This window comes from Saimiri boliviensis, chromosome 8 (genome assembly GCF_048565385.1).
Source record: "Saimiri boliviensis isolate mSaiBol1 chromosome 8, mSaiBol1.pri, whole genome shotgun sequence".
Lineage (NCBI taxonomy): Eukaryota > Metazoa > Chordata > Mammalia > Primates > Cebidae > Saimiri > Saimiri boliviensis.
In genome coordinates this window covers 11,661,057-11,675,658 of record NC_133456.1, presented here as the reverse complement: position 1 = coordinate 11,675,658, position 14,602 = coordinate 11,661,057, and the positions used below count along the sequence as shown (strand labels likewise).

The window sequence follows — 14,602 nt, the reverse complement described above, 5'->3', positions numbered from 1 at the left end:
TAGTCAGAGCTGGTGAATCAGAATCTGTATTCACCTTACGTTTGAACCATCTGTAGTTATTCAGTTTGTCACCTAGATTTGCCATCTATGTCTTTAATTGACTGCTGCCTGGTAGTTCTGGGAGGAATTAATAAATGGGTAGAATCCTTCTTGTTATGGTGTTTCCTTGGGGAAAGTTGTTTTCTTTGAGTTGTTTCAGTTCCTCCATCTGTAAAGGAGGAAAAGAAGCTTAGGAATATAGTTTGATTTTTTTTTTTTTTTTTTAATGTACCCTATACTTAACATTGGAATCCAGTGGGCCTAGAATCTTTTTTTTTTTTCGAGACGGAGTTTCACTCTCGTTACCCAGGCTGGAGTGCAATGGCGCGATCTCGGCTCACCGCAACCTCCGCCTCCCAGGTTCAGGCAATTCTCCTGCCTCAGCCTCCTGAGTAGCTAGGATTACAGGCACGCGCCACCATGCCCAGCTAATGTTTTGTATTTTTCGTAGAGACGGGGTTTCACCATGTTGACCGGGATGGTCTCGATCTCTTGACCTCGTGATCCACCCACCTCAGCCTCCCAAAGTGCTGGGATTACAGGCTTGAGCCACCGCGCCCGGCCCCAAATCTTTTTTTTTTTTTTTTTTGAGATAGAGATTCGTTTTTCTTGCCCAGGCTGGAGTGCAGGGGTGCGCTCTCGGCTCACCGCAACCTCCTTCACCTCTCGGGTTCAAGCGATTCTCCTGCCTCAGCCTCCTGAGTAGCTGGGAATACAGGCATGTGCCATCACGCCTGGCTAATTTTGTATTTTTAGTAGAGACGAATTTTCTCCATGTTGGTTAGGCTAGTTTCAAACTCCTGACCTCAAGTGATCTATCCGCCTTGGCCTTCGAAAGTGCTGAAATTATAGGTGTGAGCCATTGCACTCGGCTGGGCCCAGAATCTTAAAAATGGCTCTGCCAGAGAAGTGTAGTTATTATAGGAAAATTCATCTGTAGCCTGATGCTTTGTTCAGCTTTGTTCAATCCAGTATGGCTCATTATACTTACTTTTCCCTTCTTGGCCAAGTTCTCCCCTTATGGATATGGAGATGACATGCTCTAAATGCTTTGAGAACAAGCGCTTGTTAAAGAAGACTTTTGATGTATCCTTACCTTGTTAGTAGTTTAAACACTGTCAGATCCTTAGACAATGACTGGCTTAGGACCATATCCTGTAGACTTAAGAGGGTTCTCATTGACTGTTTGTTCAGTGTCCATACTGAATCAGTCACTTACCAAATATAGTTGGCACTCTGTATTCACAGGTTCCACACCCACAGATTCAACCAAATGCTGATTGAACATATTCAGGAAAAAATACATTAACATTGAGCCCAGATTGAGACTGCAGTGAGCTGTGATCACTCTGCTGCAGTCTAGCCTGAATAACAGAGTGAGACCCCATCTCAAAAAACAAATGAAGTACAGTTAACAACTATTTATACAACAATAAAAAATAATATTTGCAGGCCGGGCGTGGTGGCTCACGCCTGTAATCCCAGCACTTTGGGAGGCCGAGGCGGGTGGATCACGAGGTCAAGAGATCGAGACCATCCTGGTCAACATGGTGAAACCCCGTCTCTACTAAAAATACAAAATATTAGCTGGGCATGGTGGCGCATGCCTGTAATCCCAGCTACTCAAGAGTCTGAGGCAGGAGAATTGCTTGAACCCAGGAGGCGGAGGTTGCGGTGAGCTGAGATGCGCCATTGCACTCCAGCCTGGGTAACAAGAGCGAAACTCTGTCTTAAAAAAAAAAAAAAAAAAATGATAATAATAATAATATTTGCTAGGAATGGTGGCTTACCTCTGTAATCCCAACACTCAGGGAGGCCCAGGTGGGACGATTGCTTGAGGCCAGGGGTTTGAGACCAGCCTCGGCAACATAGGGAGACCCTATCTCTACAAAAAAATAAAAAAGTAAAAAAACTCGCCAAGTGTGGTGACATGAACCTGTAGTCCTATTAATGTGGGAAGCTGAGAGGATAACTTGAGTCCGGATTGAGACTGCAGTGAGCTGTGATCAATCTGCTGTACTCTGGCTTGGGTGACAGAGTGAGACCCCATCTCAAAAAACAAACAAAAAAGTACAGTTAGCAACTGTTTATATAGCCTTTATTAGGTATTATAAGTAATCTAGAGATGGTTTAAAGTATATTGGAGGATGTGTGTAGGTTGTGTGCAAATACTATGTGATTTTATATAAGGGACTTGAGCATCCTGGGATTTTTGTGTCCTTGTGGGTCCTGGAACCAATTCCCTGGGTACACCAAGGGACAACTGTGCTAATCAAGTGTCAGAAACTGCTACATGCCCATTTTGGAGAGAAGGATAAAGCTTCTAATCGGTATGCTTATGGTGGATCCTATTCTGACAGTCTGTCCAATTTTGAGAACACTCATTAATAAACAACTTGTTCTTATCAATGAATAGTCATTCAGTCCTTTGCCTCTGTACTAAATACTGTGAATAGTGGAAATATAAATGGGGGAATCCTGGCAGATGACATCTTTTTTGTATCATTCTTCCAACTGTGTGTTTCTCCTAGAGTTAATTGTTGCTTTTTATCAGAGATAAATTATTTTTGATCTTAAAGATATCAGCATTGTCTCTTACTGCCTCTTTCTTCTATCCCAACAAAAAATCCTGTCTAAAGTATCCAGCCCTTGGCTAGGCATGGTGGTTCATGCCTGTAGACTCAGATGTTTGAGAGGTTGAGGCGGGTGGATCGCATGAGGTCAGGAGTTCAAGACCAGCCTGGGCAACATGACGAAGCCCCGTCTCTACTAACAATACAGAAATTAGCCACGTGTGGTGGCACACGCCTATAATCCCAGCTACTCTGGAGGCTTCAGCTTAGGCACGAGAATTGCTTGAACCCAGGAGATGAGGGTTGCAGTAAGCTGAAGCAACGCTGCTGTGCTACAGCCTGAGCAACAGAATGAGACTCTGTCTCAAAAACACAAAAGGAGGTGGCTTCTAGAGATTTCTCCCCCAACCCTCCTCAGCCATTCTTTGAAAATTCATAGGGCTCTCAGATTCCTGATTAATGACCACTGTCCAATGAGTGGCACACTAAAATAAAGCAGGAACAGGGCCAGTATTCTTCCAGGTGTGAAATAATGTTTTTGACACGTAGCCATCCTTGTGCATAGGGTACCCTGTAGTGCTCTTTTCAGGAGTACTATTAAGAGAGAGTCTCTACCTTTTTGTACTTTTTAATCTCACTCTAAGGAAAGAGAGATTATACAGTGTACACAGATCCCATAGGATGTTCTCTCAAACTTCAAATTTTTGTTTGACCTCATTTGCAGTATTCACTGGAGTTATTTCTTTGTTGTTGTTGTTGTTGAGACAGAGGCTCGCTCTGTTGCCCAGGCTGAAATGCAGTGGTGTGATCTTAGCTCACTACAACCTCTGCCTCCTGGGTTCAGGTGATTCTCTTGCCTTAGCTTCCTGAGTAGCTGGAACTACAGGCCCATGCCACCACACCCGGCTAATTTTTCTATTTTTAGTAGAGATGGAGTTTTGCCATGTTGGCTGGTCTGGTCTTGAACTCCTGACCTCAAGTGAGCCACCCACCTTACCCTTACAAAGTACTGCGATTATAGGCAGGAGCCACTGCGCCCATTGAAGTTCTTTTTTTTTTTTTCCCCTCCAAGATGGAGTCTTGCTCTGTTGCCCAGGCTGGAGTGAGGTGACGCGATCTTGGCTCACTGCAACCTCTGCCTCCTGGATTCAAGTGATTCCCCTGCCTCAGCTTCCCAAGTAGCTGGGATTACAGGTGTGTGCCACCATGCCTGGCTAATTTTTGTATTTTTAGTAGAGATTTTAGTTTCATCATGTTGGCTAGGCTGGTCTCGAACTCCTGACCTCGTGATCCGCCTGCTTCAGCATCCCAAAGTGCTGGGGATTACAGGCATGAGCTACCGCACCCAGCCAGAGTTCTTTCTTTCTTCTGTTGTTGATGATTTTTTTTTTTTTTTTGAGACAGAGTTCTTGTTGCCCAGGCCTGAGTGCAGTGGCGCAATCTCAGCTCACTGCAACCTCTGCCTCCTGGGTTCAAGCAATTCTCATGCCTCAGCCTCCTGAGTAGCTGTGATTATAGACACCTGCCACCATGCCCGGCTAATTTTTTGTGTTTTTAGTAGAGATGGGGTTTCACCACGTTAGCCAGGCTGGTCTTAACTCCTTACCTCAGGTGATCGACCCACTTCGGCCTCCCAAAGTGCTGGGATTACAGGCTTGAGCCACTGGGCTCAGCCCAGGGTTCTTTCTTAATAAAATATCTTCCATATCCTTTTTCAGTCAACCCCATTCCCTAAATTTTTATTCTCCCCCTAGTCATTGGTCAGACTGCTGGCATTGCCACACAACACAATTCTCTCTTGCTTACCCACGTAGACATCACGATCACATCAGCATTCTTTTGATAAACTTTACCACAATTCAGGATGTGTGAAAATCATTTTGATGGAAAAAGTTTTGAGAATCAGATCTTCAGGGAAATTTTTGCAATTAGGTAGTACAGCATAACAAAGAGGAGTACAGGTTTTAGAGTCAGATGTTACTTCCTAGGTGGGTTACCACTGGCACATTTTTAACCTCCCACATCCTCAATTCCCTCTTACCCATATCTTTTGGAGCCCTTATGTAGGATAAATGGAATAATTCATTCATGGGTACTTGCTGTGTACCAGTCACCTTTCTCAGTGTTGAGGTTGCTGCAGTGAACAAGACATACAGAACAGCTTTATTTTAATGGGAGAAAACAGACTATAAGCAAATGGAGAAAAACAGTATAATAGCTGATAGCTGAGTGCTGTAAAGAAAATGAAGCAGGGTATTGGGAGAATGAATATGGGGGCAATTTTAAAGGGGTGGTCAGAGAAACTTCTTGAGGAGTGACATACATTTGAGTTGTGACTCTTGGTTTATAATGTATGCAGAACATTTAACTGTAGTACCTAGCACTTGGTAGCATTTGAAATAATTTTAAATTCGATGTTTTTTCTCTCTCTTACCCTCTTCCGCATCTTAAATAATTTCCAATTCTAAATTTGTGTGTGTGTGTGTGTGTGTGTGTGTGTGTGTGTGTGTGTGTGTGTCAGTGTCAGAGTCCAGCCAGGCTGGAGTGCAGTAATGCAATCTTGGCTCACTGCAACCTCTGCCTCCTGGGTTCCAGCGATCCTTCTGTCTCAGCCTCCCAAGTAGCTGGGACTACAGGTGTGTGCCACTGCGCCTGGCTAATTTTTTTTTTTTTTTTTTTTTTTTTTTTGGTGAGACGTAGTCTTGCTCTGTTGCCCAGGCTGGAGTGCAGTGACACAGTCTCAGCTCACTGCGACCTCCACCTCCCAGGTTCAAGTGATTCTCCTGCCTCAGCCTCTGAAGTAGCTGGGATTACAGGTGCCCGCCACCACACCTAGCTAATTTTTGTATTTTTAGTAGAGACAGGGTTTCACTGTGGTTGGCCAGGCTGGTCTCAAACTCCTGATCCATCCACCTCGACCTCCCAAAGTACTAGGATTACAGGCGTGAGCCACCACACCCTGCCAATTTTTGTATTTTTAGTAGAGACAGGGTTTCACCATGTTGGCCAGGCTGGTCTTGAACTCCAGATCTTAGGTGATCTGCCTACCTTGGCCTCCCAAAGTGCTGGGATGACAGGCGTGAGCCACTGTACCTGGCCTTCAATTATAATTCTAAGAAAATTTATTTTTATAGCTGAAGTTTATTAAAATGAATTCTTTAAGGAAATGGATGTGGATTACGGTCCTTGTGACAAAGTGAACCATCTTACGAGAGACATAGAATGTGAGGGAAGAAGTCCTGACTCCTCAAGGTGAATAAAGTAAGTATTTGTGGAACACAGAATGTCTTTGTAGGCCAGGCACACTGACTCAAGCTTGTAATCCCACCACTTTTGGAGGCCGAGGCAGGAAGAGCACTTGAGCCTAGGAGTTTTAAGATAACATGGGCAACATAGTGAGATCCCTGTCTAAATTTTTTTTTTTTTAAGTCTCTGTCTATTCTTTTTTTTTTTTTTTTTTTTTTTGAGACGGAGTTTCGCTCTTGGTACCCAGGCTGGAGTGCAATGGCGAGATCTCGGCTCACCGCAACCTCCGCCTCCCGGGTTCAGGCAATTCTCCCGCCTCAGCCTTCTGAGTAGCTGGGACTACAGGCACGAGCCACCACACCCAGCTAGTTTTTTGTATTTTTTAGTAGAGACGGGGTTTCACCATGTTGACCAGGATGGTCTTGATCTCTCGACCTCGTGATCCACCCGCCTCGGCCTCCCAAAGTGCTGGGATTACAGGCTTGAGCCACCGCGCCCGGCGTCTCTGTCTATTCTTTCCCCCAGTTTTACTTACAGGCGAAATTGGTACAGATTCTGAGTCACCAGGATCTGCTTGGCAACTCTTAGTAGAGCCTCAGTGTGTGTGTGTGTGTGTGTGTCTGCATGCTTGCGCCTCTCAGAAGCACAACTCTTAGTAGAGACCAAATGTGTGTGTGTGTATGCGCCTCTGAGAAGGTTTCTCCGAAGTACTTTGAGTTGAGTTTTTTGTAACTCTACTGTCATGACTCTTGATGTGAAATGTCCTTTATTTATTTTTGGCTGGTACTTACTGGCCTAGGGGATGGAAGTAAAGGAAGCTTCTGCTAGCTTTCTTTGTCAAATATTGTGAGTATGTGTGCCTTAGTGAGGTTACTCTAGCCTTTTCCCAGTGCCTACATCAAGCTGTCAAACAGTAGGATGCTCTGCAGCAGTACTGACTTTGTGGCTGTGGTGACTTATCAGGATATCACTTAGGCAGCAGCTATTTATCTGGAGAAATAATTTCCAACAGGTATGAAAGTATGAATCTGTTAGCCTATGCCTTCATCATTTCTGTCTAGGAGAAGGAGTCAGCCATCATGCACTGTCAGGCAGAGCCTTTCATCCCACCCTTCCTGCGGAGTGTATTTCTGTCAGTGTCATATGCCCTTGGCTTTCTTTGTTGTCAAGTCTCTGGGAGATAGAGGGTACATATTATCTCCTTCTGCTGTGCGTGCCATTGCACTGGGATTTGGGGAGAGGAGTAGAAGTATTGTGTTAAAATGTTAATCCCTTTCAGTGGTTGCCCAGATGTGAGTCCTAGCTCTCTCAGACTATTGGCATTCGGTGTGCTGAAATTAGCATTTTATTTTCTCAAGTATACTAATGTGATGTTTGTTGTCTATTCTTATTTAGCCAAATTAGTCACTAAAATGCCCTTATAGAAGATAACTCTGGGAGAGGTATTCATTTCTCTGAAATTTTTATTCTTCTTCCTTCCCTCCCCCTCCCTCTTTCTTTCCTTTTCCTTCCTTTCTTTTCTCTTTTTTTCTTTTCTTTTTTTTTTTTTTTTTTTTTTTTTTGAGACAGAGTTTCGCTCTTGTTACCCAGGCTGGAGTGCAATGGCGCGATCTCGGCTCACCGCAACCTCCGCCTCCTGGGTTCAGGCAATTCTCCTGCCTCAGCCTCCTGAGTAGCTGGGATTACAGGCACGCGCCACCATGCCCAGCTAATTTTTGTATTTTTAGTAGAGATGGGGTTTCACTATGTTGACCAGAATGGTCTCGATCTCTTGACCTCGTGATCCACCCGCCTCGGCCTCCCAAAGTGCTGGGATTACAGGCTTGAGCCACCGCACCCGGCCATCTTTTTTTCTTTTCTTTCCTTCCTTTTTTTTTTTTCTTCCTTATTTTACCTTATTGGAGACAAGATCTCCCTCTGTCACCCAGGCTGAAGTGTAATGGTGCAGTCATGGCTCACTGCAGCCTTGATCTCCTGTGCTGAAGCAATCCTCCCAACTCAGTTCTCTATAGTAGCTGGGACTGTAGGTGCCAACTACCACACCTGGCTAATTTTTGTATTTATTTTTATTTATTTTGTTGTAGAGACAGGGTTTTGCCACATTGCCCAGGCTAGTCTTAAACTCAAGCAGTCTACCTACCTTGGCCTCCCAAAGCACCAGGATTCCAGGTGTGAGCCACTATGCCTGGCCTTTTTTTATTATTTTAAAATTAAAATTTTTTTTTTTTTTTTTTAGAAATGCAGGGTTCTGTTCTGTTGCCCAGGCTGGAGTGCAGTGGTGCTATCAGAGCTCATTGCAGCTTTGAACTCCTGGACTTAAGCAATCCTCTCACCTCAGCCTTCTGGGTAGCTGGACTACAGGCGCCTGACACTATGTTCAGCCAGTTAAAAAAAAAATTTGTTTGTGAATGTGGGGTGTTTTTTTTTTTTTGAGACAGGATTTCACCATGTTGGCCAGGATGGTCTTGATCTCTTTACCTTGTGATCCGCCCGCCTTGGCCTCCCAAAGTGCTGGGATTACAGGTGTGAGCCACCGTGCCCAATGTGGCCAGATGTGGGGTCTTGCTGTGTTGCCCAGGCTGCTCTTGAACTGGCCTCAAGTGATCCTCCAACCTGGGCCTCCCAAAGTGCTGAGATTATAAGTGAGAGCCACTGCACCCTGTCTTACTCACCTTTCTGTATGACACTAATCAGTCTTACTTTTTTTTTTTTTTTTTTCGAGAGGGAGACTCACTCTGTCACCCAGGCTGGAAGGCAGTGGCGAGATCTCGGCTCACTACAACCTCCGCCCCCTGGGTTCAAGTGATTCTCCTGCCTCAGCTTCCTGAGTAACTGGGATTACAGGCACTTGCCACTGCGCCTGGCTAGTTTTTGTATTTTTAGTAGAGACAGGGTTTCACCATCTTGGCCAGGCTGGTCTTGAACTCCTGACCTTGTGATCTACCCTCCTCAGTCTCCCAAAGTGCTGGGATTACAGACGTGAGCCACTGTGCCCGGCCCAGTCTTACTTTCTTAAGAGCAAGGAAAAGGGTTCTGTTAATCATCTGATGTAAAAATTCCTTTAATCACTGACTTTTTTCTGGTCGAGGAATGAAGGTTGTGGAATACGTGAAGTTTTATGAAATAGTGTTTTGTGTGTGTGTGTCAGCAAAGTTAAGAGAGTTTGGGTTACTGAAGATTAAAGAGTGTTTTTGAAAGTATGTATAGGAAGCCAAATCTCAAATGTGGTCTGTCCTTGTGATTAAAATTAGAGCAATAGGGAGGCCAGGTATGGTGGCTCACACCTATAATCCCAGCACTTTGGAGGATATGGTAGGAGGGTCACTTGAGCCCAGGAGTCGAGTCCAGCCTACACAACAAAGCGAGACCTCGTCTTTGCAAAAAATTGTTAAAATAAATGAGCTGGGTGCGGTGGCACATGCTTATCGTCCCACCTATATGGAAGGCTGAAGTAGGAGGATCACTTGAGCCTGGAAGGTCAGAGCTACAGTGAGTCATGATTGTGCCACTGCACTCCAACCTGCGCAACAAAATGAGAGATACTGCCTCAAAAAAAAAATAATAATAGAGCAACAGGGGAAAGCTTACGTTTTTAGAGATGAGAATGCTATTTGTGAGGTCATGATGGAAAAAAATGGCGAAGAACCTAGTTTGTTGGTTAAGTTGGTAGTAAAGACATAATACTGTCTGAAACATGGTAGTACTTCAATGGCATGCATTTCAAGTAACACAACCAATTATCTGTATGTTTAAGGTTATAGTGTTACCTAAAACAGTTGTCACTCCAAAAGCACCTCATTGAGAAGCATCTGGCATCCTAGCCAGAGCTCATCTTTATAACTTACGGCTTGAATCACGCCATTCTTCTGGGAAACTTCAATTTCAGTACTTTTTCCTGATGGCCCTCAGTAGAGGTATTGGTGGAAACATAAGAAAATGCATTCTAAAATGAATGTATAGGTTCATATGCTAGCTAGAAAAAAATTAAAACAGTTAATGAGTACAAACCAAGGATTATTGAAGATTCTCGCTCTCGAGAGTTGGGGCATTCAAGAAAATTAAAAGTGAATTTAAGGATTGATGACTTGATTACACATTTTGGCTACTTATCCACTGATTGACCTTTTTTCTTTTTGAGATGGAGTCTCCCTTTGTTGCCCAGGCTAGAGCTCAGGGTTGCAATCTTGGCTCACTACAACCTCTGCCTCCCGGGATCAAGTGATTCTCCTGCCTTAGCCTTTCAAGTAGCTGGGATTACAGGCATATGCTACACCCCCGGCTAATTTTTGTATTTTCAGTAGAAACGGGGGGTTTCACCATGTTGGCCAGGCTGGTCTTGAACTCCTGACCTCAGGTGATCTGCCTGCCTTGGCTTCCCAAAGTGCTGAGATTACACATGTAAGCCACCATGCCTGGTCCATTGATTGAGACTTGACTGGACATGAAGCAGTATAATGTAGCAGCATAATATAGTATTCTGCAAGCAAACTACCAGGGGTTGCATCTTCACTTCATCACTTTCTAAGGTATACTTGAACAAGTGTCTTAACCTCTCTGTGTTTTAGGATACTCTCACATATATCTAGGGATTAAACGAGTTAATGCATGTAAGGTGATTAGAACTGGGACTGCCACAAAGTGAATGTTGAACGTATGTTTGTTGTTATCACAACGACTTTTGGTCTGAAACAAAGTCTTAAAGCCAAACAAAGTCTTGGCTTAATGGAGTATGTAGCAAAAAGAGAATTTGGTGGCAGTGCCTAGGATAATTTTTTTTCCCCATCAACAGTACTCATTTAGCCTGTTGATTGATAGATACTAATTATCAAGGGACTCCTTCCAGGCTTTCCTAGTTGGAGTTTCTTTTTTTCCTTTCTTGAGACAGAATCTCACTCTGTCTCCTAGGCTGGAGTGCCAGTGGTGCAGTCTCGGCTCACTGCAACCTCCACTTCTGGGGCTCAAGTCATTTTCATGCCTCATCCTCCCAAGTACCTGTGGCTACAGACACATTCCCAGCTAATTTTTGTGTTTTTGTAGAGACGGGTTTTGCCATGTTGCCCAGGCGGGTCTTGAATTCCTGAGGTCAAAGTGATCTGCCTGCCTCAGCCTCCCAAAGTGCTGAAATTACAGGAGTGAGCTACCATGCCCGGCCCTTAGTAGGAGTTTCTGCTGCCTTAGCCTTTAAGAGAGAATCTTAAATTTTCTAAAGAGAAAGAGTAGGAGACAGTACCACATGGAGTATGTAGGCCATGTAGGAAATCTAGCCTGTGGTTTTAAAACCCTAAGTTCTAAATTCACTGGGTATAGTGGTACACACCTGTAGTCCTAGCTACTCCAGAGGCTGAGGTGGGAGGATCGCTAGTTCCAGGTTGGAGAGAGCTGTGATGGTGCCACTATACTCCAGCCTGGGCAACAAAGCGAGATGCCATTTCTCAGAGCACAGCAAAATACCCTAAGCTTGGATAACCAGCCCATTATTTGCCACATCTCAGGCTCTTTAATTATGAGAGGTGCTTTAAACTGGATTCAATTTAATTATCTCAAATTTGAAAAATAAACATTTATCATTTGGCAGGTTTTTTTTTTTTTTTTTGAGGTGGAGTTTCGCTCTTGTTACCCAGGCTGGAGTGCAATGGTACAATCTCGGCTCACCGCAACCTCCGCCTCCTGGGTTCAGGCAATTTTCCTGCCTCAGCCTCCTGAGTAGCTGGGATTACAGGCATGTGCCACCATGCCCAGCTAATTTTTTTGTATTTTTAGTAGAGACGGGGTTTCACCATGTTGACCAGGATGGTCTTGATCCCTTGACCTCGTGAGACACCCGCCTCGGCCTCCCAAAGTGCTGGGATTACAGGCTTGAGCCACCGCGCCCGGCCTCCATTTGGCAGGTTTAAGAGAACCTTCTGATAGTTTCCTACAATGGGTTTATAATCATTTTTGTCACAAATAAATCGTGGTTTATTTCTACAGATTAAAGTAGTTCTTAATTTATTCTAAATTGAAATTATGCCCATATGTTTTAACCTTGTACTTCTGTATTGTTACACCTAATTAGCTCAGGGGTTGTGCAAAGTCATAGTTCAGTTTGTGATCTTGATTATAACTTTGGTTTATGACCATATGTACTTTGAGGTGGTATAGGGTTGGTAGCACAGAAAGATTTAGAATTCCAGTTTCATTACCTCCTGAATCTTGTTAACTTCTTTTCTTTTTTTTTGAGAAAGATCTTGCTCTGTTGCCATGCTGGAGTGCAGTGGCGTGATCTAGGCTCACTGCAACCTCCACCTCCTGGGTTCAAGTGATTCTCCTGCCTTGGCCTCCTGAGTAGCTGGGATTACAGGCATGCGCCATCACGCCCAGCTAATTTTTGTATTTTTGTAGGGACAGGGTTTCACCGTGCTGGCCAGGCTGGTCTCAAACTCCTGATCTTAGGTGATCCACCTGCCTTGGCCTTCGAAAGTGCTGGGATCACAGGTGTGAGCCACGGCGCCCAGCCAGGATAATTAGTTTTAATCTCACTTGGTGAGATTGGTGATGCTAATGTCATATACTAATGATGTATATATTACCACAATCTGTGGCCATGTGAAATTTGTGCTTAATCTGTGTAAATTCTATTTCCAAAGGAAAACATGTAGGAGAAAAGGTGGTGTATCAGAGAATATATATTCTGGGTGGCAGGGGAGTTGGGGGCGGCAGGAGAGGATAGAGAGTGAAGACTGATTGATACAGGGTCTCTTTTTTGGGATGAGGAGAATATTCTAAAATTAAATAGTGATGATGGCTGACCAATCTTGTGAATGTACTAAAAGCCATTGAATTGTATATACTTTAAAACAGTGGATTTTATGGTATATTAATTTTTATCTCAATTTTTTAAAAAGTCTTTATATATGGTATGAATATGTGTGTGTGTGTGTGTGTGTGTGTGTGTGTGTGTGTGTTTTAGGCCAGGCAGGGTAGCTCACACCTATAATCCCAGCACTTTGGGAGGCTGAGGAAGGCAGATCACCTGAGGTCAGGAGTTCTAGACCAGCCTGGCCAACGTGGCAAAACCCCATCTCTACCAAAAATATAAAAATTAGCCAGGCATAGTGGTACATTCCTGTAGTCCCAGCTACTCAGGAGGTTGAGACGGAGAATCACTTGAACCCATGGTGGAGGGTACAGAAGTTGCAGTGAGCTGAGATCGTGCCACTGCACTCCAGCCTGGGTGACAGAGCAAGACTCTGTCTCCAAAAAAAAAAAAAAAAAAAAAAAAATTCTTTTTTTTTTTTTTTAGAGTTCCAGCACAATGAGAATGGGTTTCACTCTTGTTGCCCAGGCTGGAGTGTAATGGCGTGATCTTGGCTCAATGCAACCTCCACCTCCTGGGTTCAAGCAATTTTCCTGCCTCAGCCTCCTGAATATTGCTAGGATTACAGGCACCCACCACCACACCCAGCTAATTTTGTAGTTTTAGTAGAGATGGGGTTTCGCCATGTTGGTCAGGCTGGTCTCGAACTCTTGACCTCGGGTGATCCACCCACTTCGGTCTCCCAGAATGCTGGGATTACACGCGTAAGCCACCGCACCTGGCCCAGGAATTCTTTTTTTAAGGGGGAAAACATTATTGACATAATTTACGTATCATAAAAGTCACCCATTTTAACTGTACAATTCAGTGATTTTTTAAGTAAATTTACCAAGTTGTACAGCTATTATCATAATCTAGTTTTACATTTTTCTTTTTTTCTGGGAGACAGGACCTTGCTATGTTGCCCAAGGTGAGTGTAGTGGCATGACCACGGCTTACTGCAGCCTCCACCTCCTGGGCTCAAGCACTTCTCCCACCTCAGCCTCCTCAGTAATTGGAACTGTAAGTATGCACCAGGTAGTTGTTTTATTTTTTTGTAGAGACAAGGTCTTGCTATATTGTCCAGGTTGGTCTTGAACTTCTAAACTCAAGCAACCCTCCCTGCCTAACCCGCCCAAAGTGCTGGGATTACAGGTGTGAACCATCATATCTGACCTAGAACATTTTCATTACCTCAAGCCAATTCCTGTTTGGGGACATACTTACCTTTTTAATTTTTTAATTTTTACTTTTCTAGGGACAGGGTCTCAATCTATTGCCCAGGGTGATCTTGTATTCCAGGTCTCAAGTGATCCTCCTATCTTGGCTTCCCAAAGTGTTGTGATTATAGGCATGAGCCACCATGCCTAGTCCATTTCAGTTTTTTACAAAAGTGATTTCAGACTTATAAAAAAGCTACAAAAACAGTACAAATAATTCCTGTGTTCTTTTCACTCTGATTCTTTTTAGCACATTTGAATGCAGATTTTTAAAATAGTTATGATTCCTTCTCATTGAAAAAGGGACATCATTTGACTTAACCTCCCACTAGACCCTTCCTTTGAGGTTAGATGGAGGTACTTAGTGGATGTGCTGGAAGGTGTGTGAATTTCCAATGGGTTGAATTGATGATATATGTGTAAGACGATTGAGACTTTGTCAATGTCTCCTTGCTAGGCTTTGTCAGGTGCTGGAGTTGGAGGGCAAGAAGTAGGACCACATATAAAGCTTACACTCCTGGGCACTGTGAGGTTTTTGTAGAGGCGGACGGATCACGAGGTCAAGAAAATTGAGACCATCCTGGCCAACATGGTGAAACCCTGTCTCTACTAAAAATACAAAAATTAGCTGGGCATGGTGGTATGCAGCTGTAATCCCAGTCACTCAGGATGCTGAGGCAGGAGAATCG

At 44.0% G+C, this 14,602-nt stretch overlaps 1 protein-coding gene across 7 annotated transcripts in view; it reads left to right on the top strand.

Moving 5' to 3' along the window:
* RBM6 (RNA binding motif protein 6) overlaps positions 1 to 14,602 on the top strand; it is a 144,733-nt gene that overhangs the window by 64,321 nt on the left and 65,810 nt on the right. The window contains exon 6 of one of the 7 annotated variants that reach the window (XM_074403816.1): positions 13,604 to 13,716. The exons of the other annotated variants lie outside the window; for them this stretch is intronic. Coding sequence (XP_074259917.1) covers positions 13,604 to 13,716 — 113 coding nt within the window. The remainder of the gene's footprint in view (positions 1 to 13,603; positions 13,717 to 14,602) is intronic. 7 annotated transcript variants of the gene reach the window in all.